At 45.9% G+C, this 25,955-nt stretch overlaps 12 protein-coding genes across 12 annotated transcripts; 3 read left to right on the top strand and 9 right to left on the bottom strand.

The window, feature by feature from the left end:
* Positions 1 to 52: 52 nt before the first annotated feature.
* C8R40DRAFT_1191752 (leucine-rich repeat-domain-containing protein) lies at positions 53 to 1,395 on the top strand (the record flags this gene model as incomplete). Its single annotated transcript, XM_046233058.1, has 4 exons — positions 53 to 131; positions 184 to 230; positions 279 to 614; positions 671 to 1,395. The coding sequence occupies 4 exons, from the start codon at positions 53 to 55 to the stop codon at positions 956 to 958; spliced, it is 750 nt and encodes a 249-aa protein (XP_046091462.1). The 3' UTR covers positions 959 to 1,395.
* Positions 1,044 to 1,908, bottom strand: C8R40DRAFT_1033313 (uncharacterized protein; the record flags this gene model as incomplete). The annotated part of the gene is made up of 6 exons (XM_046223334.1): positions 1,044 to 1,181; positions 1,237 to 1,297; positions 1,355 to 1,580; positions 1,643 to 1,666; positions 1,726 to 1,749; positions 1,812 to 1,908. 6 exons carry the CDS (start codon positions 1,906 to 1,908, stop codon positions 1,044 to 1,046), a joined length of 570 nt encoding a protein of 189 aa, XP_046091461.1.
* Positions 1,909 to 2,131: 223 nt separating this feature from the next.
* Positions 2,132 to 4,311, bottom strand: C8R40DRAFT_1157943 (major facilitator superfamily domain-containing protein; the record flags this gene model as incomplete). The annotated part of the gene is made up of 15 exons (XM_046229685.1): positions 2,132 to 2,308; positions 2,371 to 2,419; positions 2,592 to 2,628; positions 2,689 to 2,755; positions 2,813 to 2,893; positions 2,957 to 3,093; positions 3,148 to 3,225; positions 3,278 to 3,338; positions 3,399 to 3,599; positions 3,680 to 3,741; positions 3,790 to 3,855; positions 3,909 to 4,013; positions 4,074 to 4,143; positions 4,193 to 4,231; positions 4,288 to 4,311. The coding sequence occupies 15 exons, from the start codon at positions 4,309 to 4,311 to the stop codon at positions 2,132 to 2,134; spliced, it is 1,254 nt and encodes a 417-aa protein (XP_046091460.1).
* Positions 4,312 to 4,953: 642 nt separating this feature from the next.
* On the bottom strand, positions 4,954 to 6,020 carry C8R40DRAFT_1032950 (ubiquinol-cytochrome c reductase iron-sulfur subunit; the record flags this gene model as incomplete). The annotated part of the gene is made up of 5 exons (XM_046223299.1): positions 4,954 to 5,016; positions 5,070 to 5,098; positions 5,161 to 5,195; positions 5,248 to 5,731; positions 5,792 to 6,020. The coding sequence occupies 5 exons, from the start codon at positions 6,018 to 6,020 to the stop codon at positions 4,954 to 4,956; spliced, it is 840 nt and encodes a 279-aa protein (XP_046091459.1).
* Positions 6,021 to 6,149: 129 nt separating this feature from the next.
* Positions 6,150 to 13,774, bottom strand: C8R40DRAFT_1139156 (uncharacterized protein). Its single transcript, XM_046229457.1, has 16 exons — positions 13,527 to 13,774; positions 13,022 to 13,389; positions 12,813 to 12,967; positions 12,458 to 12,764; positions 12,170 to 12,395; positions 12,032 to 12,120; positions 11,385 to 11,982; positions 10,708 to 11,318; positions 8,604 to 10,659; positions 8,170 to 8,554; positions 7,855 to 8,110; positions 7,615 to 7,796; positions 7,324 to 7,559; positions 6,941 to 7,269; positions 6,618 to 6,887; positions 6,150 to 6,562 (listed from the first exon to the last, which is right to left on the bottom strand). Exons 1-16 carry the CDS (start codon positions 13,579 to 13,581, stop codon positions 6,344 to 6,346), a joined length of 6,342 nt encoding a protein of 2,113 aa, XP_046091458.1. The 5' UTR covers positions 13,582 to 13,774; the 3' UTR covers positions 6,150 to 6,343.
* On the bottom strand, positions 13,745 to 14,753 carry C8R40DRAFT_1233613 (PRELI-like family-domain-containing protein). Its single transcript, XM_046233334.1, has 3 exons — positions 14,601 to 14,753; positions 14,373 to 14,544; positions 13,745 to 14,320 (listed from the first exon to the last, which is right to left on the bottom strand). Exons 1-3 carry the CDS (start codon positions 14,630 to 14,632, stop codon positions 13,979 to 13,981), a joined length of 546 nt encoding a protein of 181 aa, XP_046091457.1. The 5' UTR covers positions 14,633 to 14,753; the 3' UTR covers positions 13,745 to 13,978.
* A 115-nt stretch (positions 14,754 to 14,868) lies between these two features.
* Positions 14,869 to 18,022, bottom strand: C8R40DRAFT_1079885 (uncharacterized protein). Its single transcript, XM_046227065.1, has 4 exons — positions 17,760 to 18,022; positions 17,511 to 17,702; positions 17,184 to 17,455; positions 14,869 to 17,133 (listed from the first exon to the last, which is right to left on the bottom strand). The coding sequence occupies exons 1-4, from the start codon at positions 17,806 to 17,808 to the stop codon at positions 15,265 to 15,267; spliced, it is 2,382 nt and encodes a 793-aa protein (XP_046091456.1). The 5' UTR covers positions 17,809 to 18,022; the 3' UTR covers positions 14,869 to 15,264.
* Positions 18,023 to 19,064, bottom strand: C8R40DRAFT_1079880 (RNA polymerase Rpb7). Its single transcript, XM_046227064.1, has 6 exons — positions 19,039 to 19,064; positions 18,713 to 18,982; positions 18,603 to 18,653; positions 18,484 to 18,549; positions 18,365 to 18,430; positions 18,023 to 18,311 (listed from the first exon to the last, which is right to left on the bottom strand). The coding sequence occupies exons 1-6, from the start codon at positions 19,048 to 19,050 to the stop codon at positions 18,264 to 18,266; spliced, it is 513 nt and encodes a 170-aa protein (XP_046091455.1). The 5' UTR covers positions 19,051 to 19,064; the 3' UTR covers positions 18,023 to 18,263.
* On the bottom strand, positions 19,065 to 22,307 carry C8R40DRAFT_1079878 (ABC transporter transmembrane region 2-domain-containing protein). Its single transcript, XM_046227062.1, has 17 exons — positions 21,970 to 22,307; positions 21,766 to 21,917; positions 21,483 to 21,706; positions 21,395 to 21,428; positions 21,168 to 21,337; positions 20,855 to 21,111; positions 20,718 to 20,793; positions 20,629 to 20,667; positions 20,420 to 20,578; positions 20,246 to 20,364; positions 20,154 to 20,181; positions 20,070 to 20,102; positions 19,871 to 20,014; positions 19,645 to 19,811; positions 19,428 to 19,597; positions 19,298 to 19,372; positions 19,065 to 19,234 (listed from the first exon to the last, which is right to left on the bottom strand). Exons 1-17 carry the CDS (start codon positions 22,204 to 22,206, stop codon positions 19,192 to 19,194), a joined length of 2,127 nt encoding a protein of 708 aa, XP_046091454.1. The 5' UTR covers positions 22,207 to 22,307; the 3' UTR covers positions 19,065 to 19,191.
* C8R40DRAFT_1079874 (uncharacterized protein) lies at positions 22,297 to 23,768 on the bottom strand. Its single transcript, XM_046227061.1, has 8 exons — positions 23,509 to 23,768; positions 23,439 to 23,457; positions 23,363 to 23,388; positions 23,245 to 23,292; positions 23,171 to 23,187; positions 22,910 to 23,117; positions 22,772 to 22,860; positions 22,297 to 22,711 (listed from the first exon to the last, which is right to left on the bottom strand). The coding sequence occupies exons 1-8, from the start codon at positions 23,654 to 23,656 to the stop codon at positions 22,385 to 22,387; spliced, it is 882 nt and encodes a 293-aa protein (XP_046091453.1). The 5' UTR covers positions 23,657 to 23,768; the 3' UTR covers positions 22,297 to 22,384.
* Positions 23,769 to 23,831: 63 nt separating this feature from the next.
* On the top strand, positions 23,832 to 24,413 carry C8R40DRAFT_248059 (uncharacterized protein). The gene has a single exon (XM_046234479.1). It carries the CDS (start codon positions 23,869 to 23,871, stop codon positions 24,202 to 24,204), a length of 336 nt encoding a protein of 111 aa, XP_046091452.1. The 5' UTR covers positions 23,832 to 23,868; the 3' UTR covers positions 24,205 to 24,413.
* Positions 24,205 to 25,639, top strand: C8R40DRAFT_248084 (uncharacterized protein). The gene is made up of 6 exons (XM_046234480.1): positions 24,205 to 24,546; positions 24,601 to 24,693; positions 24,749 to 25,036; positions 25,099 to 25,185; positions 25,247 to 25,500; positions 25,553 to 25,639. Exons 1-6 carry the CDS (start codon positions 24,507 to 24,509, stop codon positions 25,565 to 25,567), a joined length of 777 nt encoding a protein of 258 aa, XP_046091451.1. The 5' UTR covers positions 24,205 to 24,506; the 3' UTR covers positions 25,568 to 25,639.
* Positions 25,640 to 25,955: the final 316 nt, after the last annotated feature.

Genomic DNA, 25,955 nt, shown 5'->3' with positions numbered 1-25,955 from the left:
TTCAACCGAACGCGTGAAAAGTTGATCAACTGCAGCTTTGTTCTACACTAGAATGAAGCTCACTCCAGAGCTACTTGCCCAGGCCCCTTCTGCTCTTAATCCAACGAAAGAACGTCAACTGGACCTTCGAGGTGAGCCCTACATTATGCTTCATTCGACCATCTTACAATTCGCTCATTAAAGGCTATAAAATCCCTGCTATCGAAAATTTGGGTGTCACCAGGGTACGCGTCGCAAATCTCAAGCTGCCAATTCATTCATTTATTTTGCTTTTATAGGACCAGCAGGATGCCATCGACCTCACGGATAACTCGATAACCGTGCTTGGAAATCTTCCACTACTAAAGCGTCTCCGTACACTGTACATCGCCAACAACAGAATATCATCTATCTCCCCCTCCATACATCTCTCTGTACCGAACCTCACCACGCTCGTATTAACAAACAACAATATCTCCGAACTGGGTGATCTGGAACCGTTGAAGGAGTTAAAAAACCTAAAATACCTCTCCTTGTTGGGCAATCCTGTTCGGGAAAAAAAATGGTATCGCGAGTGGCTTGCCTGGAGGATACCCGGGCTAAGAGTTTTAGATTTTCAGAGAATTCGCGATAAGGTGCGCCTGTTGAGAGCCACCTGGTTGTCTCTGGGGTTTAATCGTATCGTATCTAGGAGAGATCTCTTGGAAAACAATCATTCCTCACCCCGGACAGTCGTCTGACCGCATTAGCAGAGACTTTATCGACTACTGTATCTACAAGCACTACAAAAACAGCTCTTACAACGGATGAACCACGCCCAGCTGCTGCGATGGCAAAGGCAGGAAGGTTGATGTCGAAAGAGGACGCAGAGCGGGTTAAGGCTGCTATTGCGAAAGCAACCAGTATAGAAGAGATCAGGCGGCTTGAAAGGAGTCTTAGAGACGGCTACATGCCAGAAATGGAATCCGTGGGCGCATGACATTGGTCTCTTGCTGTGTGTATATTTTCATACCTGGAAGATCGACTAATCTTCCGTACAAAATCGCTGTTGTACTGTAGTTTATCTAATAACCTTTGACCCCAGCATTTCCAATCCATAATCCATGCAATCCGATAGCGATCACAGCCCACAAATTGAGCAAGGAGCTGATGCCGTGAAGAGACCCAAAACGTCTGTTAAGACCTTTCATGGCATCCGAAACCTGCAGACAGTGCTCAATCTCTTTTCAAGAAAATGTGTCCATGATGTAGACGTACCCCAGGCTCGTTGTAAGCTTTGCCTTCCTCCTTCTCCAACCTGTGACGCTCGAACATTGTACTGTTCACAGAAGATTGACTAGTGCTTCATCGAACCTAACAGAAAGACTGAACGCACCGGCTAGTCAAAGGACCAATGACAGTGTAGTTTATACCCTGCGATATCAAAACCGAGAAGAGGATATAAACCTGCGAGACATCCGCGACCAATGGTCGATCCCAGTAAGTCATAACATCAGGGTGAGCGGAAGTCCAGAGAAGGAGAAGGCCAGAGACCAAGGTGATGGATATAACAAAATAGATAGGAAAGGTCTTGTGTTGTAAATTGCCAAACTGTTGACGAGCTACAGTCCATCCGATTCAATTTTTGAAGTGCACTTGAAACTGGTTTGAATGGAAAACTCACGAAGGGCTTTGAAAGCAATGACGCCTGGTTGAAGGGATCAGACCACATTCAATGATTCAGAGAAATGTACTGCAATTACATACCTCCGAAGAAAGTTATCCACAGAGCTACGTGCGAAGACGTTTGAAATGAGTTTACTTCTGTTCAAGGTCTGGATGTGATCACATACACATCCCAAACAACCACGAGTACAAGATCATGTACAGTCCATTAGAGGTGAAGAGACTTAGGAATGAAGAGATCGTAATTTCTTCGACTTTCGACATGGGTAAGAGCAGGGTAAGATGTTGACAGAGCAGCAGTTCGGGTTTTTCTGTTGCCGTTTCCGTGTATTGAGCCGAGCTCAGGCCGATTCTCCAGACTCAAGTCCAGACAATTTCATCGAATTCACAGTGGTCATTGCATTCTCATATGTTGAGTCCAGACTAAGACTAAGACCAAGGTATTCGCACAATGCCATCCACAATATTTACACCTTCTCGACGGACCTCATAATTCCTCTACCACTGGACACTCTTTCTCGAAAGAAATTTCGTCTTGAATAAAAGGTGCATTACCGAGGCCCATTGTCTTTGCATTTGCTTGGTCGAACGCTGTTGAGTTGCGCAATGAAGTCGCCCGCCTTTCATCGCGGTCAGCGAGGAGTTTGATACCAAATATTATAATCTGCATTAGTGGGTGAGAAGACTTAGACCAGACATCTCTACATGTATTATGTCACAGCTCACCAGTCCTGCAATAACTAAACCAAAGGTTCCAGGAAACCCTCGACGGAATCTACATAGTTCAATATAGGCATTATCGAACGATCAGTGAATCATGAAGTGTATGCTCACGTAGGCGCCCTGCGTGTAACTGCAAATCAGTCCCAACGTATACAGAGATTGCAATGATTCCTCACATGGTCTGAGGAAAGATGACTATAGGAAGCCATGCAGCGACAGAATACTGTAGGCCGTTCATTGAAGAGATTGTCAAAGCCCGCACTGACGTCGAAGGAATTTTATCAGTAGGCCCGAAGTTGAATACAGGACAAAACAACGTACGCTCATTGTCATCAGCGAGAAGCTCGTTAGCCCAGGTATAGAAGACAGCAGTCATAAGTTGAACTCCCTACGTATACTCTTAACTAAAGTTGACCGTCTCGAGGTAAGCGATGTCATGGCTCACCCCAGTCATGAATGCGAACAGAATCAGATTCTTGTTTTTGGGCCAGAAAGCCAGAATACCTGTTGGAAGTAGGCCATAAAACTGTAAAACGTGGTGTTCAATACGAAGGGGAACAAGGGGACCGGAGGAGAATTGATAGCCCACCAGTGGTCCGAACACAAAGGCGAATCGAGAGCCTGTAAGGTCACTTCCGAATCCCCAGATAAATATACACAATGCAGAGATGAGATACGAGCATGATGGAATAACGTTTCGTTCGACTACGCTGTAGCCGGCGGACTCTGTAATGGCGATATCATTGACCTCGGTGAGTTGTACAAAGTAAGAACACGTACTCATCCAGATTGCAAAATAGCTAGTGTTTTGACAGGAAGACCCGTATACAACGTAGCCTAAGACCAAGCCGTACCACTCTGCGAACATTATGTGAATACCAATATGCACCGTGTTACTACGACCACTCACTCCAAGTCAAAAGCATCCGTTTGATCAGTGTCCAGTTAAGCTTTTTCTCTCCGGGTTGTGACTAGATATAGATATAGCACATTAATGTTCGTGTCCGATCCTCAAGCAAAACACATCTTACCTTGCCCAGGGAGATGGATCTCTCCAGAGCGAATTTTCTCTCTTCTTGACTCAAGTACCAAACCCGAGTGTTGGAGGGAAGATCAGGGAGGACCAACAGCAATCCTATGGCACACGGCGTAGTCATACAGCCGCAGACAATGAATAACCACCTGTAATTCACCAGTATGTGAGTCCGATTTTTGCATTTCGTCCGAGTTTCCTACCTCCATCCAGCTAGTTTGGTAAGGACTGAGAGAAAAAAACAAATAATAAGCTACAATCCTTACCTATTCCGTGTACACCATTGAGCGTAGTGTAAACCGCAGCCTGTAAATATCCACCGAAGGATGTACCGAGTGAGCCTGCAGCCTAGTTGAGCATCAACGTACATGACCGCACGAATATCATACCAGACAGATGGAATATGGCGATCCGTTTAGCAAGCTCATGCTTATTGTACCATGAGCCCATAAGGTCTGAGAATGTTGTGTCAGTGTTATATCTGTGTTCATGATTACAAGTCCCTTACACAATATTGAGGGGAAAAATGAAGCTTCGAAGACTCCAACCATGAACCTAAATGCATACATCTGATTATAAGTCTTTGCTCCAGCTTGAGCGAAGGTGAATATCCCTTAGTAGATCAGGATTACATGAGATATGATTTGAGAGGAATAGTGTTTTCAAGACTTGCCCCATCCAATTTCGTTAACAAACAAGTACAGAGAAGGGCGGACTCGTGTTACTGCAAGAGTTCCAGGAATCTACCGCACTGTTGAGCTTCGCTACATATTGATTATGAATCAGTTTTACCTGGAACAATGCATATCCAATAGTATAGAAAGTTCCCATCTGATAGTCAACAACCGAGTTGAATGGATTTTCATGATTGGCCATCGCTGACATACGTATGTGTATTGATTTCCATTCATTAGCAGGTCCTCCTTCATGCTAAGCACGCAAGGTACGGATCGTCAAGAACTCGAATGATATTCAGACTAATCATACCCAGAAACGTATGCGTTAGCCAGATTGGCCGAGTCCAAGTACCGCATGAAAAATCCAAGGCATCCAATGACCAATATTCCAAAATCAAGCTATCTATGTGGTTAAGAAGCAGTCCGCCACTGGGACATTGCAAGCAGAAACACGCGCCTTCCTTAGAAGTCTTCTCTCGAAACGAGACTTCAGATGAGCATCTGAATCCCAGATGTACAGTTTTATCTTCTGCCAAAATGTCATTCCACTTGTCTCTTCGGGGTTTCCGGGAAGTATGACCAAAAGGCGGACGAGTCAAAAAGATAGAAGAATAAGCAGAACCCCGAGAAGCTTGGTTATAAACCCCTCGAACGAGAGATAAGGATTGTTCTTCAAGTAAGTCAGGTAGGAGTGGGACCACATGAACGTACAACAATTATATCCTCATAAGATAGCAAGATGGCACCAGATATTGGGAATTCAAATAAAACATTCACGATATTCGAAGCGCAGAGACCTCGCGACTTCACACGATCCAAAGATCTATGATTTTTGGAAATTTACGCGGGCTGTAAAATTCTAGAACTTCTGACAATCTATCCAATAACAAGCTTTCCTTCCGCATCATTGAAATCATGAGCAGGGACTTCAAGATTGAGCTACGAAGGCCGACGTGAGTATAGTTCAGGTGAGATACTGCAAAGGAACTTACAGGGGCAGGTCCCTTGCGAGCACGACCAGCTACAGGAATGAAGACCGACAGTCAATCTTGGAGTCTCAAGGACTGAGGCAAATATACGCACAGATGTCATAGTGAGAGCCGTGACAAGGGCAGAACCTAGAAACGGTTATTTTAGAGATTTGAACAGGGACGATTTACAAGGACGTACCAGCCTCCATAGTCACCGGCTTCACCGATAGGGACACAACCCAAGTGAGTACAAACACCCAACATAACCAACCATTCCGGCTTCTTAGCTCGAGCCTCGTCAGACTCTGGGTCCCTGAAAGTCTTCCAGTCTGCAGATCTCGCCTCGTCAATCTCACTCTGTGTCCTGTGTCGGATGAAGACGGGTTTTCCTCGCCATTTGATGATTACGTTCTTGCCTTCAGGAATGGCCGAGAGGTCTACCTCAACTTTTGCAAGGGCCAAAACGTCTGCAGAGGCTGCCATCGTTTGCAAGAATTCGGATACACTGGACTTGGCAACAGAAGCGGAAAGTACACCCATCGTTCCAACCATAAAGTAGGACAGTGCACGGTTGTTATCGGTATTTGGTGCACGATAATGAGAGAAGTCTGGGACTTCAGGGGCATCTTTGACGACAGCAGAGGTATGCAGAAGACGTTGCTGGAACAATTTGGGAGCAGGAGCTGTAAACGTCGAGTAACTCATCAATAAACTCAATTCGGAAACGGTGTATAAAGGCTGACCAGTGGTGTAAGTTTTAGTAAAAAGACCAAATGGTGACTTGGATACGCCCCCGGCCCAAGAAGGGGGAACATCTGCGCGAGGACCAGAGGAACCATGTCCATGGCCGTGGTGGTCAGCCGGAGCTCGTGCAGCGAGGTTTAGAAGAGGCGCTGCAGGGACACCAGATGGAAGGGCGCGCACTGTTGGCGCCAAATTAATTGACTTTTTCACTGCATGGAAGGAAGCCATGGCGAGCAACAGGAATTTAAGGGCTCAACGATGTAGAGTAGAGAGTTTGATACGTTCCATATTCGGCCGTCCGGTTTGTCCCGTCCATCTTGGGCGCTAAAAAAATCGGTGCACGCGGTGCACGTTGCTCTGCACTAATTTTCAGCCTGCAGGATTCAATCTGACTGGTTCGAGTCTCACCAAAATTTGACTCTGATTTCTCATATGGTGAAAAATTGGAGCCGGAGCAGCCCTCTGACTCTAGGCTTTTTTCTCTACTGTGGATGTCCTCCACATTTTTTACGGAAGAATACAGCAGCCACTACACACATATATACAATAATTCAAACTAAATACCAGTGCTTTGCCTCATTTAGAAACCAGAACACGCGTTTTTCTTCATCTTCATCGAGGGTAGAGATGGCGAGAGGTTCGACGGCCCTAGATACGGAGGCCACGCAGACGGTGCGATTTTTGACGAAATTCTCTTCCAAGAGCCATCTTAGCAGCTCCATCACCTCTTGCTTGTCGTACACAGGTTTCAAGCGCCATCGAAGTTCCGACTAGACGTGATCACTGAGCGATGTGTTATGAATGAGTTACGAACTGCGCACATACCTGTGAAATTCCAGGCCGAAACACGATAGCTCCGATGACTGCGCGTAGTGCAGCCTCCCAAACGTCAATCACCTTCTTGCCAAAGATATCTAGCCAGCGACGAGGAAAAACTCTGATTAATGGTGAGTCGGATAGCGCGACCGTCCACGATGCTGCATGTGCTGAGGACACAAGAAGCGTATCATTGTATCCAACCCAGTGCAAGAAAGAGTCCTCGGTCATTTTGGAAACCACCGATAAAAGTTCTTCAGGAATCATCTTTGCGTTCAGCTGTAAGAACAAGATCAAAGAGTGAGTGATAGTTTTCTTGTATATGTACTTACAATCAGATCTTGTTTCGACAATCCTTTCGCGCCAGCTTGACCAACAAGCCACAGAATCAGCTGCGCCGTGTTAAGCTCGTTCGCACTGAAATTAGCGCTATGAGTTCTCCATAGTTCATCTAAACACCCGGAACAATTAACAACTGCTCCAAGGATGTTCTTGCGACAGCAAGCCGGTGAACCATCGACAGTTACACCATGAACCACGGATAAATCTTCGTCAACGTCCATGTGTGCATTTATGGGCTCTTGCACGATGCCGGAACTTGATGCTTGATCAGCCAGATTAAAGAAACGAACGTAAACGCTTGTCTCGATCTGATCGTCATCTGGAGAGGAGCATGAACTTTTTATCGAATTCGAATCTATACTTAAAGACCTACCAGCTTTCTTGCTATTCCAATCCAGAGCGGAGCGACAAGCTTGTGGATGGGAGGTATCGATGTTGAACTCCACCTTATTTTCCGATACCAGCTGCAGGAGCGATGCAAGGTCCCCATCTGTAGCAAGCAATGGCCACTCGTGCCAGACGTTCTCTTGTTGAGCTGACAGTTCTTCTAGCGATGCGGCATCCTGAAAAGTATCCCGATGTATTATTCCATGGAGTGCGTTTTGATTACTAGTCAACCCGTTCGTCAGGCATCAAGTTTTCTAAAAAGATATCTGAGACGTACACTTCCGAAATTTTCAGTAATCGTCCGGGTTGCGATTTCTGAGGATCTCGAACGAGCTTCGAGAGGACTCCACGTCCGAGGAGATTTTGAGCTGCAACAGGAACAATCTCCCCATTTACACTATTAAGCAACGCTGAAGCCACTTCAGACTCATATATTTCATGAGGCGTTCCCAGAACCATCTAAAGAATTTGAATGAGAATGACGACATGAACGAGTAGCCTTAATGGCTAAGTTCACCTTGAGAGCTGACTCGGCTAGACACATCTCCTCATTGACAGACTCGTCCCGAAGAGGAAGAACATCCACTTGATTGGTGAACGGTAGGCTCAACATTCCCTTCTCTCTACCTTCTTCGACTAGAGCATTCCAAACAAAATCCCAGGAGGGTGCACTGGACGGTGTCTCAACGACGTCAAATTGCTCAAGTAAAGTTGACACATTGCTAGGAATTGTTGGTTGAGCAATCTTTTGAGCAGGCATATACCCGACTCGTCTGAGAAGAAAACACAGGTCAGCGGATACTGATAAGTTCACAGTGTCATATGTACACACAAGGCATTTTTATCAATATGTTTGCGGAGAAATTCGATATGTTTAATGAGGTTAAAATTGGTCGCGCTCGTAGGTTCTTCATCCGGTAGGTATTCAGATCCACGATGCTGCTTCCAAAGATCGTACCAGCTATCTTCCAAGCGGTTCAAATATGCGTCGCCACCTGTTACTTCCCGGAGATGAGCAACACGTTGGCGAACGGTATTTCTTGGTACAGCAGGAAAAACTTGTTCGAAGGCACCCCAATCCAGCCGAATAGCATCACGACATCGCGCTTTAATAATAGCGGCAGCATCACGTGCCAATTCCTCGAACTCTCGATTCCACGCAAATCGGTGTCGACGATTGACAATACGAGGCTTGTTGTCGCTTTCCTCAGGTTGGTCTACAAGAATGTGAGTTGTGTTCACAAAGAATACAACACAAGATCTTACTATCTTGCTTCCGTTTCTTCTTTTGTTTCTTGGGCGGCCGAATCTGGCTGAGCGGGGGTCCTTGTTCGGATATGAGTTCGACCACAGATCGCTCGTGAGGATTTGTGGCGAGAGGAGGTACGATAGTGGAAATGGGCGTTATCATATTTGGCGGGGATGTAGCGGGCGCTGGGGTTGATGGCTTTGATTTTGCTTTTGGTTTCAGAACCTTCTTGGAAAGTAATTCAGCTTCACGTATGGTGCTGGTAATCTCCGCCTCCCACTTATCGATTTCCTGAACAGTCGTAGACTGCAAGAATCTCTCCCGAATATGTTTAACTCTTAGTGAGGCTGATTTGTTCAGGGGCTTGAGATGAACACGTTCAAGTAACTGTGTCCATTCCATTTCTCTGTGTAGATGCGCCTCTTCAGCCTTTCTCTTGAGTGAGGCTTGAGCTTTAGCACTGTTCGCCGCCTGTTTCTCCAATTCCTCGCGCTTACGTCGCTTCCTTACTTTCTCTGCTTCTTTAGCCAGTCTGCTTTGTATATTTGTGTAGTAATCGCGGACAGCAGCAGAAGGAGCGCTGATAACCCAAGAAATTTTTTCGATCTCAACATCACTTTCTTCGGCTTCCAGCGGTGTTTTTCCAGAGGAAATGTTGTAGAACCGTTTCAAGTATTGTGTTTGGTGCCAAGAGAGTTTATAGTTAGAGGTCCAAGAAATAGGGCGACGGAGGGTCCGAGCCGTGGCAATACTGGTATTGAGAGGCGCAAGGTGACTCACGCCCTGACTAGGAGCCTCGAGTGACCTTTTCAAGCAAGTATTTTCAAGCAAGGCCCAGTAATCAATGGCAAACGACACAGACCCAACATCCACATCCTGCAAGAAAGGTGGATTTATCTCTGACTGAGCCCAATGGTGAACCGGCGCAGCATCATGAAACTTCCAGTACACTGGAGCAGACAATGACGTCTGAGAATTCCATCCATCTAACGCAGCAGCATCAAAGGTAGTCGGATGGTTTCCCTTGGCTTCACAAGTGAGGAACGGGGTATTGGAAGTTGAGGTAATGAGGGGGGAGACAAGACCTAGACTCCGCAGCAATTCTAAACCTTCCAGTAATTTAGAGATCGCTCGACTTTTACCGACCTGCAATATATTCTTTATATCTTCTGGCAGATCCCTGACTATGGTATTGAGACCTGCTTCAGTAGACATAAAGCGACTCAGGTCCTCGGAATGATGTATAGGAGAAACCAATTTGCAGTATTGTTCCAAGGGAAGATCCAAAGAGAGGAAAGACAAATGCATAACCTTTTGTTGATGCGAGATGATTTGGGGAGAAGCATGTGATGTTTCGAAAGCATGCATACAGATCAGATGCAATTCTCGTGCTCGAACACATTTGGCAATGATTGAGCGATAGGCTTGACATAGAGTGCTCCGCTCAGTAAGAAGTATGTCCCGAATGAAGCTTTCGTCTTGGGAGAAAAGCTGTTCGGCCCGTTCTACATTCTTTAGCCATCGGTCTGGTCCACTGATTCCGACCTTTTCAAGTTCCTTAACTGGGACGTGCTTTCGAACTGTTGATTTCTTCTCCTGACCATACTCGACCGCTTCATCAATGATCCTCCCAGAAGGCTGAGGTACCGGAGGTGGACCTACACCCTGAGCCAACTCAGAGAGAAACGTGCCGAGCTGGGTGTCTGAAACATGAGGCAAGTATACGACGACGGTTTGTCGACTGGTGCCAAGATACAAAGGAACTAATGTAGTTAGCTGCTTGACCTTTCCACGACTTTCCAAAGCATTGAACGTAGCCGTAACGGTCCGCTTGTCTGTTCTGATACCAGGTGGAGAGCTGGCAGGTTCTCCGGCTTTTGCAAGGGTATCCAACAAAGTAAGGTGAGTTTCGTACAGCTCCCTCGTTTGAATGTTGACAATCCCTCCCAGGAGTTCTACGACGCGTAACAATTCATTTTCACGTCGCAAGTTAGATACGTTGACCTTCGGTCTAAGCTGCCCTGATGGCTTAGTCAAGGATGGGGCTTGTTGCGGATCAGTAGAGATGTAGACCTAACATGATTTGAGGGACAAGAGGTATCGCGGCTGGAGGGGACATACCGATTCGGAGTTTTCGTGTAGACCAAGCGGCTCCTGTGATGCTTGCGTGATTGACAAACCGTCACGGGTATCTGAAGGATCTGCTTGAGTGAGGTTTCCATCGTCGGGCAATCTCTGATCATTTCGAATGTTTACAGGCTGAACAACCATATCGACATCCCCGTCGAAATAAGCGAGTTGAGTGGACATAACTCCGGATTGCCTTGACCGGGAAATATCTGGGTCGCCTTCCACTTCCAGATGATTGCCCTTCTGCGGATTATCTGCCTGCAAATTGTCCCCATGTAATTGCGGCTCATCCACCATTTGAACATCTCCTTGCCGCTCTTGCTCCTCCTCTCCTTCCACACTCTTACGTGTCGATCTTCTATTAGCCTTATCAGTATCGTCATCATCTACATTCGCCGCGTAGTTGTTCGACTTCCGCCCCCGTTTCTTCGGCGGAGCTGTCTCTGTGTCGTCTGATTTCTCTCCAGCGTCTGGCTCGTCTTCCCCTCCGTTTGACTTGGCTCTCACCTTTGGTGGTCGTCCACGTTTTTTAGGCGCAGGTGCAGTCGAATTATCAACGGTTTTTCTTGGGCGACCGCGTTTTTTCGGTACAGGAGGTTCGACTGGTTTAATGATGGAACACAGGCTTTGAGATGAGAATTGTTTTTATTTGAAAAATGTCGCCGTACCTATAGCCCCAATCTGAGTTTCAGCTTCAACATTTTCAGCGTTCTCGATTTTTCGCTTCTTTTGTGGCCTCGGTTCGATAGAGTCTTCCTGATTCGCAGAAGCAGTCCCAGCCGCCTTTCGCTTTCCACGACGAGATGGTTTGGCCGAGCTCTGAGGATCAATCCCATTATCTTCAGCCTCCGCATTAACTGGCAACTTTTGCTTTAGTCCCTTTCTGCCCGCGACACTACTCTCGGCCGACTTTTTACTAACTTTCGCCAGCTTTATCGAGTCATCATCCTTGAAAGAATCCTGATATTGATGTAACTCTTCATCGTCTCGATAAAATCCTCCCGGATCGACACTCAGGAACCCACCGACGTTGCTGAGATCGACGTCACTATATCCAGCAGTGGACTTATCAAGATTTTCTCTTTCGACGAGAGTACGATAGGCTGAGATAGTAAAGTATCGGTGGCGTCTTTCTCTGCCGCTAGTTTCGAGTAGAGCTGCGACACCCAGATCGCCGAGGTGCGGCGGGGGCTGGAAGCGTTCGGCGCGGGTGAGGATCAGTTCGATAGTTCTTCGATCGAACTGGCATAACGAGGTGCTTAGTTCCTATATAAGGGTCCATCGATGTTATCCAACACAACTGGGCTGGACTCACGGTTAGAGTCATTCCCGTAGTTCCAGCCTCCTCCAGCATATCGCTGATTTGCTTGTGCACAGAAACATTGAGCTTGAATCCTCCTTGAACTAGGGAAGAGTTAGATGCATCCGATGTAAAGAATAAATGGAAGCTCGCCATGATCATCCTCAATTTGATCCTCGTCACCTTCCGTTTGGGGTACGACGACTATCTCGTCTCCTCCTGCATTCTCGTTCACCAAGCGAAGACACAACACGCTTGCTACTTTCGTCTTTTTCTTCTTGCTTGGGACAAGTACTTTTTCTACAACACCTTGCTGAATCAACTCTTGCACTCGCCTGTGGAAAAAGCGTCGATCGGTTTTGGTGGGGTGCGCAAAGCCCTATTTAAGATTTTTGGAGTCATCAGTAGATCATACTAAACTCGGAGAGATATGAAACGTACGAGAATGACTATCATATTGTTTGACACATGCATGTTATTTGTGGAAGCCTTCAAAAGCTTCACAATTCGTCCGCGAACTAGAGGGAGACTGGAAAGATGTCGAGAATCGATAGGAGTAAAACCTAGGGGGGAAACATCCGTAGTCTCCTCGTCTTCTTGTCCTTCAACAGTCGACACGTCTGTGTTCCGAGATATAACTTCAGCTCGAACTTCCTCATCTCGAATGGCCTTCCACGAAGGACTCCGGTCGAAGAAATAACGATGAATGACAAAGTGTGTTCCTACACCACCTCGTCTGACCTTGACTCTACAGGGAATTCAGTCAAGCAAGAAAGGTTGGGACGGTGGAACTTACACAAGGTTCAGATCAGTGAGCTGCTTGACCAGATAGAAGCAAGTCTTTTGGTCATATTTGGTCCTTTGCCCGAGTTGTACAACCGTAACACCGTCGACTCTGCCTCGAGTAATGATTTGGAGTGCACTATAAACCATAGGACTCATTTTCGAAAACTATGGAAGAAGCAAATCAATATACTAATGAAACTTGGATTGGCAAAAACGTACCCTGATATGGGTGCCAGTGATCGCAGCATAAATTGAATCGCGATCCGCGGCTATTCTTAAGGTACTTCCATATTCTCTCTGCAACTGTGCCAAAGGTCTTGATTTCGCATCAGGGAGAAGGTTTAAGACGAGGGGCTCGGTGAGTATGTGTTCTTCCCCTTTGGCATTGGCCTTCCTCTTCGCACTAACTTGGGGTGCGATCCAGACTTCGGATGTGATAGTAGGCGGAAGAGTGCCGACCAGAACTGTTGGTTGCTGGACGACAAGTGACCATACAAAAGCACAGAATGCATCGTCGACTTTCTGATCCGAACCAGAATGGGAGTAAAAGTCCTTGATAAAATCTGAGAGCCGAGAGACGTCGCAGCCTGTGGACGAAAAATGAATGAAAAGATTTTTTGATATAAAGGAGAAAAGGCATGTAGTGGGTTCGAACCCTCCTCATCCCTCACTATGTACTATTTTTTTTTCTTCTCCGCGCCATCACATGATAAAGGATACTCACCAAGGTCACCATCGAAGGCTAGTTCACGGAGACAGTGATGCAAAAGTTCGTCCATGAGTCGAAAGTTTTGCGTCTCCTTAATTCGACAGTTCGGAAATCAAGAGGCCACTAGTACTAGTTTATTGGTTCGGAAAGGATACGTAGCAGAAGGAAGAATACAGAACGAATCGGGTGCGATGGACAGTTGAGAACTAGCGGTGGTGGGGAACAAGTCAAAAATTAATCGAGAGATAATCGGAATCATGCGGATTAAGATATTATTTAACGGCTTATCAAATTTCCTCTCTATGATGAATAAGGTATCGATAGGCGTCAGCGACGACGCTTTTACAGTTGTCTACTACGAATGTGAATACAGAGGATATCTAATACCGGTGATACATCCCGAAAATGAGTTTAGAGCGGGGTGGAAATGACAGCGCACACATAGAATATCATAAAATCAGGTCCCTCTAAGCAGCTACAGCCTGCATTCGCTCTCTTTCTTCCCATAACCGTCGTAGAACATCTGTGAAAGCCATTTTCCCTAGTTGTGCATTTTGTTCGAACCGCTGAGCCATCCACCTCTCTAAACCATCAGCTGCACTCCGCCATAACGTCATTCGAGCTTGAATCTCAGCTGTCTGTAAGAAGACTGTGCGGCCAGGTGTTGACGAAGGCGAATACCGTATTTGCTCTAAACATGTTGCGAATTGGGATAATGAAAGATTCTCTGAGGTGATGGTTGCGTTTTGTGTCCGAGGGTCAATGAACGATATTTCGCGAACAAATGCGTCTTCAGATCCACCAAAGAGCTGAGAGATCATATTAATTAAACGAAAACAAGAGTTATGGAGCACCACACACCTTGACTATCCATTTTGGCGCTTTCTGCTTACAGCCTAACACCCGTTCTGTTCTGATAATCCCTGTTTTCGGATCGACTGAACGGTCCAGAACATCAATGCTAACGACGTGTGTGCACTTGGGATTTGGGTATTTATGCCACATTCCAATGACGACGTGAGACCATGGGTGACTAGAGAGAGGAAGTCAGTTATGAGCACGCGAGCAAGAAGAAAACACAGCACTGACTCGTAATTGTGCGATTGGTTGACAAAGTGCATGATGGTTATTCAAAGTTGAAAGATTATTCCTTTTGTGGAGGATGGGATACAAGTAGAGACAGAAATTTAAAGAGCAATACTTATGCTCGAGTGGGAGAAGGAAATGGAGCCCGGTACAAATTTGCTTTTCCACGCCTGTGTGATTGCCGGCACATTTCGGAGCACATTCGTCATCAGTAATTGGTGCAATCCGATTGGCTCAGAGAATCAGATGCAATCGTTAATTCCGCTGTATGATCATCCTACATTATTACTGTGCATATTTACTCAAATCGTTGGTCACTGCAACTATTAGAATGAGCCGGGATAGTCACGATATAATGGTCCGAATCCCGATCGACCCGTCTACTTTGCATATTTATCTTCCCGCCGCATCATCTGTAATCCGACCACTTCTACACCAGTCGATTTCTCATGCGTTTCGACTTTCCAAAAACTTATCTACTATACCCTGGCGTATTTGAGGCAACCACAGATAATCCGAGACGCATCGATTTTGTGCATTCTGCACATGTATTTACGAGTGTGACGATGATATACTAATTCAGAGCTTGGGCAAGACGGAAGGGCAAATTACATCCAAATTATTTGTATGCTTTTTCCACGACGGACAAGAATTGGACAATCTTCATCTAGATTTTCTTTCGCTTCTTCTTCCTACTGGTATGTTCTGTAAGCAGCACTCTTTCACCATCATCGCTATTACCATCTCTCTTGCCCGCCCCCGTCTCTTCAACACTAACGTCAGCGCAGGCGAGATTCCTTTTCTTCGATGATTTTGAGTCGGGTTTGGTTTCAAGCTCCAGCGTCGCAGGATGGGCCGCTGTGGAAGAGGCGATATGAGGGACCGTAAAAGGCTCAGGCAAATCGCAAGTACTGGTGTTAGCCCTCCGAACGGCATCCTGTCGAAGTTTCAATGGAACTTTCTCCCAATATATCTTCTCCCGAGTCCCTTGAACGAGTTCGACAACTATGCACCGTTGGGATGAGGAGATGAGGTCGCCTTCATTGGCCCCGTCACCCCCAATTTTGACACCACCATCATCCAACGGCGCGCTCTGAACTATAAACTGTTTTTTGAAATTTTCCACAAGAAAATGCGCATCCGAAGGTGAACGGAGGCGAAGATGGCAAGAGTCTGTTCCTTTCGTGTAATCGACGTAGTCAATGGCATTTTTACTATCCCTGTCTTCACCACCTGCCGAGATACTACTTCCCACCTTCTTTGATAGGGCATTCACGAAAAGAGCACGAATGGTGGTTTTATTTGTCCCGGGATGGACGTTTCGCACGAAGACTAGACAGTTACGAGGGTATGAAGGTGAGTGTGGGTGTGGAGTAGGCGGGGGTGCCAATAGAGATACTGAGGAGACGGAAGTAGGACGTTCAGTCGGTAATGTTGTCTTCGGTGTTTGCAGAGTGGAATTAAAGAAAACAACGGCAGATGACGAAGTAGCATTTGCATTACTTATCGCCTTCCGCACTGCTTCTTGCCTAACCTTTATTGGGACCTTCTCCCAGTAAATTTCCTCCTTCTTCCCTTGTACGACCTCAACCTTCATGTACTTAGGTTTATCTGTTTGCGCTTTTCCCACTTCGATGCCAGTATCATCCAATGCTGTACTTTGCACGATACAGTGACGGGTCAAGTATGATTGAAGTGCGCTCGCCTGGGAGGGAGAAGAGAAACGAATATAACATGTATCCATCCCTTTCGTGTAATCGATGTAGTCAATGGACTGAGATATGTCTTGTGGTTGGGTATTTTCAATGCCTTTTTCAACACCGTTTATAAGAGCCTTACTTAAAAGTGTACGGAGGGTGGTTTTATTAGTGCCCGCGTGGATGTTGCGGATGAAGACAAGACAATTTGGAGGGAATGGGGATGATGAGGTCAAGTATGAAGGGAGGTCGGCGGAAGAGGACAAAGAAGTTTGGGGACCATTGCTTTGTATTGAATGCGAAATTTCGCCATTCCCGAATTCGTTATACTTTTCTTCCTCCTCCCATTGAGACCCTACTTTGTACTTCATCTCTTCATTTACATCATCGTCCTGTTCCGCAAGAACTTGCTCCAACAGCTTTTGTCTCCAAGCGACATATTCGTCCTTCAACGCGTCCCATTGGGCCTTTGGAAGAGCACGAAAACCGTGCTTTCGAGCCTCTACATGTGACGACGCACTGGATGCACGGGAAAGTAGGGAAGGTGAAGTGTCCGCTTTGATGGGGACTGGGACTGGTCCTGACCGAGCACGTTCCCATTTCCACGTTGCACTAAACTGATCGACCTCATCGACAGATGAAAACAGGACAAATGCGAAACCCTTGCATTTGGTTCTCGACTTTGGGATGTGATGAAAGGATGAGGTATCGGCATCGGCATCGAGATAGTGTGGCGGGAAGGAGATTCTCTGAATGCTGGGATAATTTGTAGAAGGGTAGGTATCCCGGACGAACTGGAAAATGCCATGAATGGTTCGATGAGCTGGAGGAATATTCTCCTGTAATGGCAAAATAAGAATGTCGATCGATTCATTGAAGAATCACGCACGATATAGATAGTTCGGTTTGCCCAGTAATCTCTCATATATCCTTCTGCGCCTTCTAATCCTTGACTGACCTTTGCCTTGGGCCGAATCTCATACATGCCTTCATCCGTTCCTGCAGACGATAAGCCCCAGTTGGACCATGTCGGTCCTGAAAGTACCATCCTGACTTCGATGTTGTCCTCGGCATGCTTCCGGATGGCTTTCACTATCGCACTTTCGGATGGCAGTTTTGACTCGATGTGCTGGGAGTAATGTTGTGGCTCTTGCAAAAGCGGTGAATGCTTCAGGATGTATCTGAGAGGAACAACTGATCAATGACGTTGAATAAGTTGAAAGAAATTTCCAAGAGTAATCCATACATCCATGTTCATCTTCTAGGGTCTGTTCCATCCGTCTTCGTAAGTCTGCGTTGGCCCATAGTGCATACTCTGTCAAAGAAAGCACCACCAAGATCGCAAATTCTTCTGCCAGCTCTTCGTCCGCACGCGGCGCAGGTACCGTGGAAGCAAGTGGAGCAGCAGGTAAGTTTACAGCTGCCGCCTTCCCCTTCGAGTTTCCTGCTGAAGCTGGAATTGAAGTGGCCGGCGCCTTCTTGCCAACTTTTCGCGGAATAAAGGCGAAAGACATCAGGCTATGCGATGTGTTGTTTGAGCTCTCTCAGTCTCTGCATCGACTACAAAGCGACCGTTGTGACTTTGAAGTGAACAATCGTGTAATAAGCCAAGGTAGTTTTCTCGCGCTCGATGTTACATCGGCTGTCTTTCGCAAACGCGTCGCTGGAAGGAGATTATAACAGATCCTTGTTCGTAGCTTACAGTGCGACGACTCCAAGCACAAGTGTAAAAATTATTCATTATATGTAGTGTACATATGTGTAAGCTACATCGCAAGCACATGTTCCCTTTTTTCACAAAGTATGTTCGAACCTTAACTACTCTGGCGACATCCGCCCCGACATGAAGAACCAAGAGTCTTTTGAGGAGTACGGCGTACCTTGCTGCATGCCGCAGTATGGAACGTCGCAATAACATCGCACCCTGTATATACGTATACGGTTGAATCGGTCCCAAAAAATGACGAGTTTAATCCACCACGCCGAGATGCTCTTCGTTTACAGTTCCAATAGCAAACTATCACTAGAAGTCAATGGAAAGAGGAAAGCAGATAGAAATCGAGGACGCACAATTTCTGTAGCATCGACACGGGTACCAACAATCTTTAATCGGATCTTCGTATTTTTCTCGATTATCTAGGGGAATGTAAGAGCGCCGCATATTACGACACAAGCGCAGGCAATACTACCTGCTGGTCAGAAGCAAATGAAGGGGGATTTGAGTTCGGTTCAAATTTCATGTCAGGAGGAATCAACTAGAAAGAGACCATAATAAGTCCTTGAACGCGTGTCGGTGGAAAAAAGCGACTTGGTGAGAAACGAAGACTGATAATGGTCCAACGTCCGCGAAAAAGCCCATCTGTGCGTGTCTGGTGAGTATTAGGGACGGAACACATACAGTGTATGGATGTTACACACCTTTGTCACACTGGCAACCACGCCATCCACCACCTCACCTTTGAAAGGCTTGAACACGATCGCTCTATATCTGGTTATGAACTCCGCCTGTCCGGTTCCACTAATCACCATTCCCTTTCCAATATCCAGAATTGACACAACGGCGATGATGTATCCGAATTTTCCAGAGCATGTGCCTTCGACGTCCGAATACAGTTTGGATTCCAGAAAATTTAGCATACGAGGGCCAAAATAGGATGGATGGAGGAGAATGGGGTGTGTTAGCTCTTTCTGATGAGGTATTTCAACATGGATTGTGGATAACAGCCCCCCACAAAGAGACTTACGATAAAGAACATGGTGGGTAAAAGGAGAGTACCATCAGGCTCTCCAAAATTAGTCATGGATTCGGCGCTTGAAGCGCTTAAGTAGTATAGATAGTAATACAGCATGACTCCAGAGTAGGGTAAAAACAAAATGTACAAGACGCTGGAAGTCGCTCAGAACCCTTTCAGTTCAGCTAGCCGGGCTTTCATTCGTGGTCTAATTAAATGAATCAGTGAATATGGAAACAAAATATGGAGGGTGCTACTAAGTGCGACTTACACATCAGCCAGCTTCGCTTCGAGAGCTTGCTTCTCGGTTTGTAGAGCTAGTCGCTTCTCGGCATCGAGCTTAGTACTTCAAAGCCGAGTCAGGTGTGTACATAGAAAGCAAGAAGAAGGACACGGCTCACAATACATATCCTCCCTGGCCATCATAATGTAAGATCATCGCATGATATTTCCAAAGTGAAGGTCGATGGGACACCGTTAACAGCGTAATCCCCAGCATCGTCGCATGCTCCATCATCCGACCTTCCATTTCTAGGGGAACAAGTGAAGTAGCCTCATCGAGAATGGCATACTAGGAAAACAATTAATATATCCCTGAGCACAAGAATTGAGCCTCACTTTAGGATTATGGTAGAATAATCGAGCCCATGCAATCTTTTGTTTATCACCTCCACTCAGCGCGTCTCTCCACTCCCTTATTGAGTCCCAGCCACCTTCACGCTCCACGACATTCTCCATTTGGACCACCTTAAGGACCTTGAACAAATCATCATCAGTGATATCCCCTGTCATGGAGTATCAGCATTGACGGGCGCAAAGAACATCAAAGTCAAAATTGACTGACGAGCTATCATCTCCCGCTGGCTGTGTGGATAGATGACTTGGTCTCGCAGAGTACCGATTGTGAGATATGGCCGTTGTGGGATCAAAATAAATGAGGACGCTGGTGGTTTACGCACGACTCCCCCGTACACAGGCCACAAACCACCTTCAATATTGATTCCATTCCATACAAGTTAACACCGACGAGGGATAGGACCTACCTAATATACGGAAAAGAGAAGATTTTCCACAGCCTGATACAACGTCAGTCTATACTCCTAGAAATGCCTTGTGAAATATATTACCATTGGGTCCGACGATTAATAGATGTTGCTTTTTATTTGGGGATGAATCAGAAAAATCAGCCGTCTAGTGGAGAAGGGCACAAGATACATACACCGGGTTGAATCTTGAAGCTAAGGCTTCTAACTAGGATGTCACCATTTGGTGTGACAATGGGGACGTTCTCAAATTGGATATCTTCGGAAATGAATACTTCGCCTCTTCCTTGCAAAACTAGACTGAACGGGTAAGAGGATCATGAACCGTAGCATTAGCATACAGAGCTTACTTTTAGCATTCTCTTCTGTGCTTGCACTACTCACAAGAGCCTTTGTGAATTTGCCTTTCTTGACATCTTCCATTGTCTCAAGAAGCGCGGAGACACGAGCAGTGTATCCAGCTAGCTCGGACAGATCCTTGTACGAATACATGACGCGACCGAATGCATCTACAATCCTCGTCAAAAGGGCCAAGTGGGCGATATCAAAGATTATGTACCAGATGAAGATAATAAAAGCCTTCGGTTTGTCACGAAACCTTGACGAGAATTAGTTCGGTGAAACATTCGACCCAAACACAGGACCCACCTTCCGTTCGACCTCCTAGGTCGATATTATCAGCGCCTGGGAGCTTGAAGAATACCGGAATAGCGCATAGTACGAGCTGAATCAATAAAATCAAGTTCAGACTCAGATTCTCTACTGGACGAGGGTTTTCTACATACCCCGAAACTTCCCCATAACCATTTCACGATCCCTTCTTCAACGCAACCAAACCACCACCTCCGTCTTAAAACTCTACGTTCATGCAAAATGACAGTAGCGAACTCTCTTTCGATGAGCATCTTTTCTGTCTCTTCTCCTCTCATGAACGCAATCTCCTCAGAGAACTCAGCTAGGCGTGAGTGACTATGTCGCAAAGCACCCGCAAGTTGCGCTGATAAGGCAGTATATGAACCGAAGTTGGGTGTCAGACTGCGCACTAGAATGATAAAGCTAATGAGCAATGAAGCAGACCGCTTTCAAAAGGACACTCACACAACGCAGCACTGAGTTGGACCAATATTGTGAGTCCGACTAGGCCCTCAGCGCCGACATTTTGTGATAGTTGATAGTTGTACAAGATCACATCGAGCACGGGCTTTGCAAGGTTCGAGTAGATAGCCGCGAGACTAGCAGAAAAGCGTTGAATGTCATGTGTGATCATTCTGTGCGACATCACGTCAATCGACAAAAGGGTCATTAGTCTAGGTCTGGAGACTCACTGGTCAGGATTTTTGATTCGGTCGTCCAAATTTGCTGAATTCCAATTGTGATGAGAGTCAGTTCGGATATTGAAAGACAAATACATACATATCTTGTAATACACTTTTCCTTCAGGCCCTGCTTCGTTTTTACCCCCAAGATACTCTCTCATTACCAGATCAGTCAATCGTGTCCTGTATGCGATCGCAAGTTTGCTTTGAATGTAGCTGAGCCAGCTGTTAGTCCACGTAGCAGGAATTGCGACGAGAAGCCATCGGATGATGTTGTATGCAAATTCGAGAGGCTTTGCGCGAACGAGCGAGGCGACGATTCTGCAACATCCGTGTTTAGACCAAGCCGTAAAGCTGATTTGCCAAAACCGTTTACTCACTTTCCATCGAGGGCAGCAACGTAAAGGGAAATGGCTGTCCGCGCGATCAGTAAGCTAGAGTGCATGATGAGCATGAGTGCCTCCTTGGACCTTATACCAGGGATAACTATGCGGAGTATGTGGCGCAATCTCTGGTAAAACAATGCGTCGACCTACGAATATATGATTAATGTGCGATTTATGAAGAAGTACTAACAGACACACCGCGACTCTTGGAGGCCGACGCATCTCCTCTTCGTTTCCAGCATCTTTGTTTCTCTTCAATTGGCTTTTGGGAGCGGGTCGGGCAGAGAAACCTTTGTAAGTTGTTCCCAGGACATACAAGACAAATGATATGTTGAGGATACGCTGTATAAGTGGTCTATGGGCAGCATAGTGTTTAAATATCCCATCCAAGAGTTCCAAGAATTCCTTGGTTCTTGATGTCGAAAGAGCGGCCATGAATCATATGAGGTACTGGTAGAGGGAGCCGACGTAGTTTCGTCCATATTTAATAACATCCTGATCAAGGTGATTGAGAAACATTCATGTGATAGTGATCATGCCCCGGTAGCCGGATTTCGACGCTGCCATGAACCTTTCTATTGTACATACTTGGTACAGTAAATATACAGAAAGGTCAAAGCTCGTTTGCAGCTCGAGCAGACTTGACAAACTGAACTACTTCTTCCCAGTCTCTCACTCGATGAAGTGGAGCTCCCTCAGGAATATGATCCTCGAACCTCTCATACTTCCAAAATTCTCTCCCGCCCTCTATCTGTAATCTAGTGTCAAAGGCCATGGCATCTACCGCGTCTGAATGTAAAGAGAGGCGTTTGTTCCATTCGTAGTGTCCAAATAACAAGACAGGCGTTGGTGGTGTTGCCGCAGACGACGAAGTGGAAACTTGCAGGGCGTTCTCAGATGAATCGTCGATTAAAAGCCGCGCCTTCAAGTCAGCACAAACCTGTATTAATTGCATGTTAGTATGTCGAGGTACCGGAAAAATGTTACTGGCACTATTAACCTGCGCCTTGCTCAACTTGGTGACGATCTCATGGCCATCTTTGGTTGCATCTTTGAATTGTCCAGTACAGATCACACTATCAAAAAGTCCTAAAATGGCTGAATATGATAGTCTTGATACAGGAAAATATACCCTCACCGGGAAACCACTGATTGATCCAATCCCAGCTTTCTTCTTTAATATCAGAACTCCTGGCTGTCACAACGATCAACTTGAACCCCATGTCATGAAGCGCTTTTACGCCTTCTCCTGCACCAGTAACGGGCGCAGCGTTATACAGTTGCATAGAAGCATAGAAATCGCGGACTTTCTGGTGTGTTTCGTGTAAACCACCCCAGTAGGGGTTCTATACCTCGTAAATTGAATTGCGTTTCAAAGTAAGAGATCCGTTGGTCTTGCCTTCCAGTAATAATAGTCTAGGAACGTTCATCGATAAGTAGTGGTGAAGTCCAGACAAAGAAATAACGACGCACAGTAAAAGTCATTGAGTGTCATATTTGTTCCATATTGCTCATTATGCCCTGTCAGAATTTACTGAGTGTCATTAAGATCACAGTCCAAAGGCTGGAAAGCTTAATGAGGCAGGCATACAACGAGCGACCTCGGCGTTGGTCTGGCTAAGCGGAGATATAAGTGATGGTTCCGTCAACACGAATAGATCTAGTACCTCAGCACATCATCCAAGTCTTATGAGAAATGAGTACACGCTACTATGTCAGTAGTAGACTCTTACCAACCCACGGCAATGACGGGTCTTGAGGAAGTAGGAGGAGATATAGAAGCCAAAATGTCCAGAGATTGTGCCAAATGCGGATCGGTAACCTCGTTCAATTCCGTGGAAAGCTCTTCAGAAAGAAGTTCTAATTCGGACGCGGCGACTGACATATTCACAATGATAAGATTGTTTGTTGAATTTGAACGTCGGAGGTAAGAGTGCAGCAGGAGTGCAGTTGGCACTGGGTAATAAGGTGGAAACGGAAGGAGTGTGGGAAATTCTGCTCCGGAGTCTGCCTTTCCGTGTGGTCGTTCCTCTTTACTTTTTGTACCAAACACGATACACTCTTGATGCCACATCCTTGAAGTTCACAGAAACTCCAATGAAGGCCATTTCGTTCTGTCTTGTTATTATGTCAACTGCTACCAGTCGAGGTCTCATAGGGTCTCATCTACGTATCTCAATACTCAACATACTCAACAACTCAACAGATTCAATACTTAGTGCTAATAATCGCTGTTCACTATTCCGCATGTGGGGTAATCAACACAAATCTGTCGATCATCCCGCCGATCTTTCAGAGTCTTTCAAGAACTACATACATAACCTCGAGCGTCGTCGAAGGAAACATCGGGGCAAATACTCAAGGTTCGACAGCTTTTGCTTTCGCACCAGGCTCAATGATGTTGGATTTGTGCACGCGATTTTTTATGTATGACATACTCAATTTTTGGAATCAGCACTGAAGAAATCCGTGCTGCTCTACTGTATACCGACATTGGAACCCGGGGTCAAGTAATGGGCAGCATTGTGTTGGGGCGGAAATCAAACAACACTTCGACAGTGCATGCGTAGACTCTGAACATATTTGTTTTTGCCTTTTTTTTGGTTCTTCACATTACTACGCAATCGGGGACAAGGACTTGGCCTAATTAGATACTAAATCTTCCGAATCGTATTAAATATTGGACTTCCCTCATCCATCTCTATCAGATCCTCCCAAGTACCGCTTCCTTCTCGATGGCTTCAGAGCATACAACTCCCACCACTTCACTCGCTGGTAAGTTTTGCCTTCAGGGAGAAAGAGTTACGTTACATCAACCTTTTTGCATAGGCAAGGTCGCACTCGTCACTGGTTCGTCAAGGGGTATCGGTGCTGCGATAGCAGTCGGTCTAGCAGAGCAAGGGGCCGATGTTGTTATCAATTGTGAATCATGCTCAACAAGTTTCTCATCCATTCGTGACGATTTCATTCTGTTCAGACTGCACTGACATTAAATCTGCCGACCGCACCGTCGAGAAAATAAAATCTATGGGACGAAAGGCAATTGCTGTTAAAGCGGACACTTCCACCCTCTGCGGGGGAAAAAGCCTACTTGACGCAACAGTCAAGGAGTTTGGTCGCCTTGACATTCTTGTCTTGAATGCTGGAATGATGGGCACCCATGTCATGGAGGATACTGACGAAGCATACTTCGATGCACATTTCAACACGAATGTTAAAGGACCGTTTTTCATCGTGAAATCGGCGGCGAAGCTCTTCCCCGAAAGTAAGCGACTTACATGCTCCCATGTCTAATTCGAAAGAGTGACTGAAGCTCATGTCATTTAGCCGGTGGACGGGTTATTTTTATCTCTTCCTCTATGACAATTGCCAGCCAAATCATTCCTGAGTATACTGTCTATACAATGACGAAAGGTCGCCATACAATCCAATACTTAATTTTTTTCTTTTACATCCTGATTGATGTAAATTTCAGGCGCAATCGAACAGATGTCCCGACTTCTCGCGAAAGATCTCGGAACACGGTCTATCACCGTCAATACCATCTCACCAGGACCTACAGATACTGAACTCTTCCGCTCTGGTGTTTCCGAAGACCTGATGCGCTATCTAGCATCTCAAAATCCAAATAAACGGATGGCGAGACCGGACGATGTTGCCCCGTTGGTTGCTTTCGTGGCAAGTCCAGCTGCATATTGGATCAATGGAGCTAATTTAAGAGCTAACGGGGTAAGTCAAGGAATTTTCTTCTCGGTTTTTCTCCTCACAATTGGTGAAATAGGGTTATATTGTGTAAAATGATTAGTGTGCTGGGGCAGAGTCTTGTTCTAAATCTGTATCTATGTACGTTGCAATGTAAATTACATGACCTTTCAGCGAGGATGACTGTTACATTCAATGGACATCACCATCACCGTGTCCATCACCGAGTCCAATACTTACCGACGATCTGAGTATCATGATTTACAGACGCAACCTGAAGGCAACGGAAGTTTATTAGTTGGATTATCCGTTCAGAAATCCGCCGGTTTCCTATGGATTTTGACAAGAGCGGAAACTTCTCAATTCCTTAAATCCTGGTGACATTCATGGAGATGGAAAGTAGTCTAGACTAATAAAAGTATAGATATCTTTTTTTCCAGGTTTTTTCGAGCCCGGGGCCTCAGAGCTGGCTCGACATGCCA

The sequence above is a fragment of the Lentinula edodes genome, assembly GCF_021015755.1.
Source record: "Lentinula edodes strain Le(Bin) 0899 ss11 chromosome Unknown C8R40scaffold_2, whole genome shotgun sequence".
Taxonomy (NCBI): domain Eukaryota; kingdom Fungi; phylum Basidiomycota; class Agaricomycetes; order Agaricales; family Omphalotaceae; genus Lentinula; species Lentinula edodes.
The sequence above is the reverse complement of the archived record's forward strand: the minus strand, read 5'-3'. Positions and strand labels throughout refer to the sequence as shown.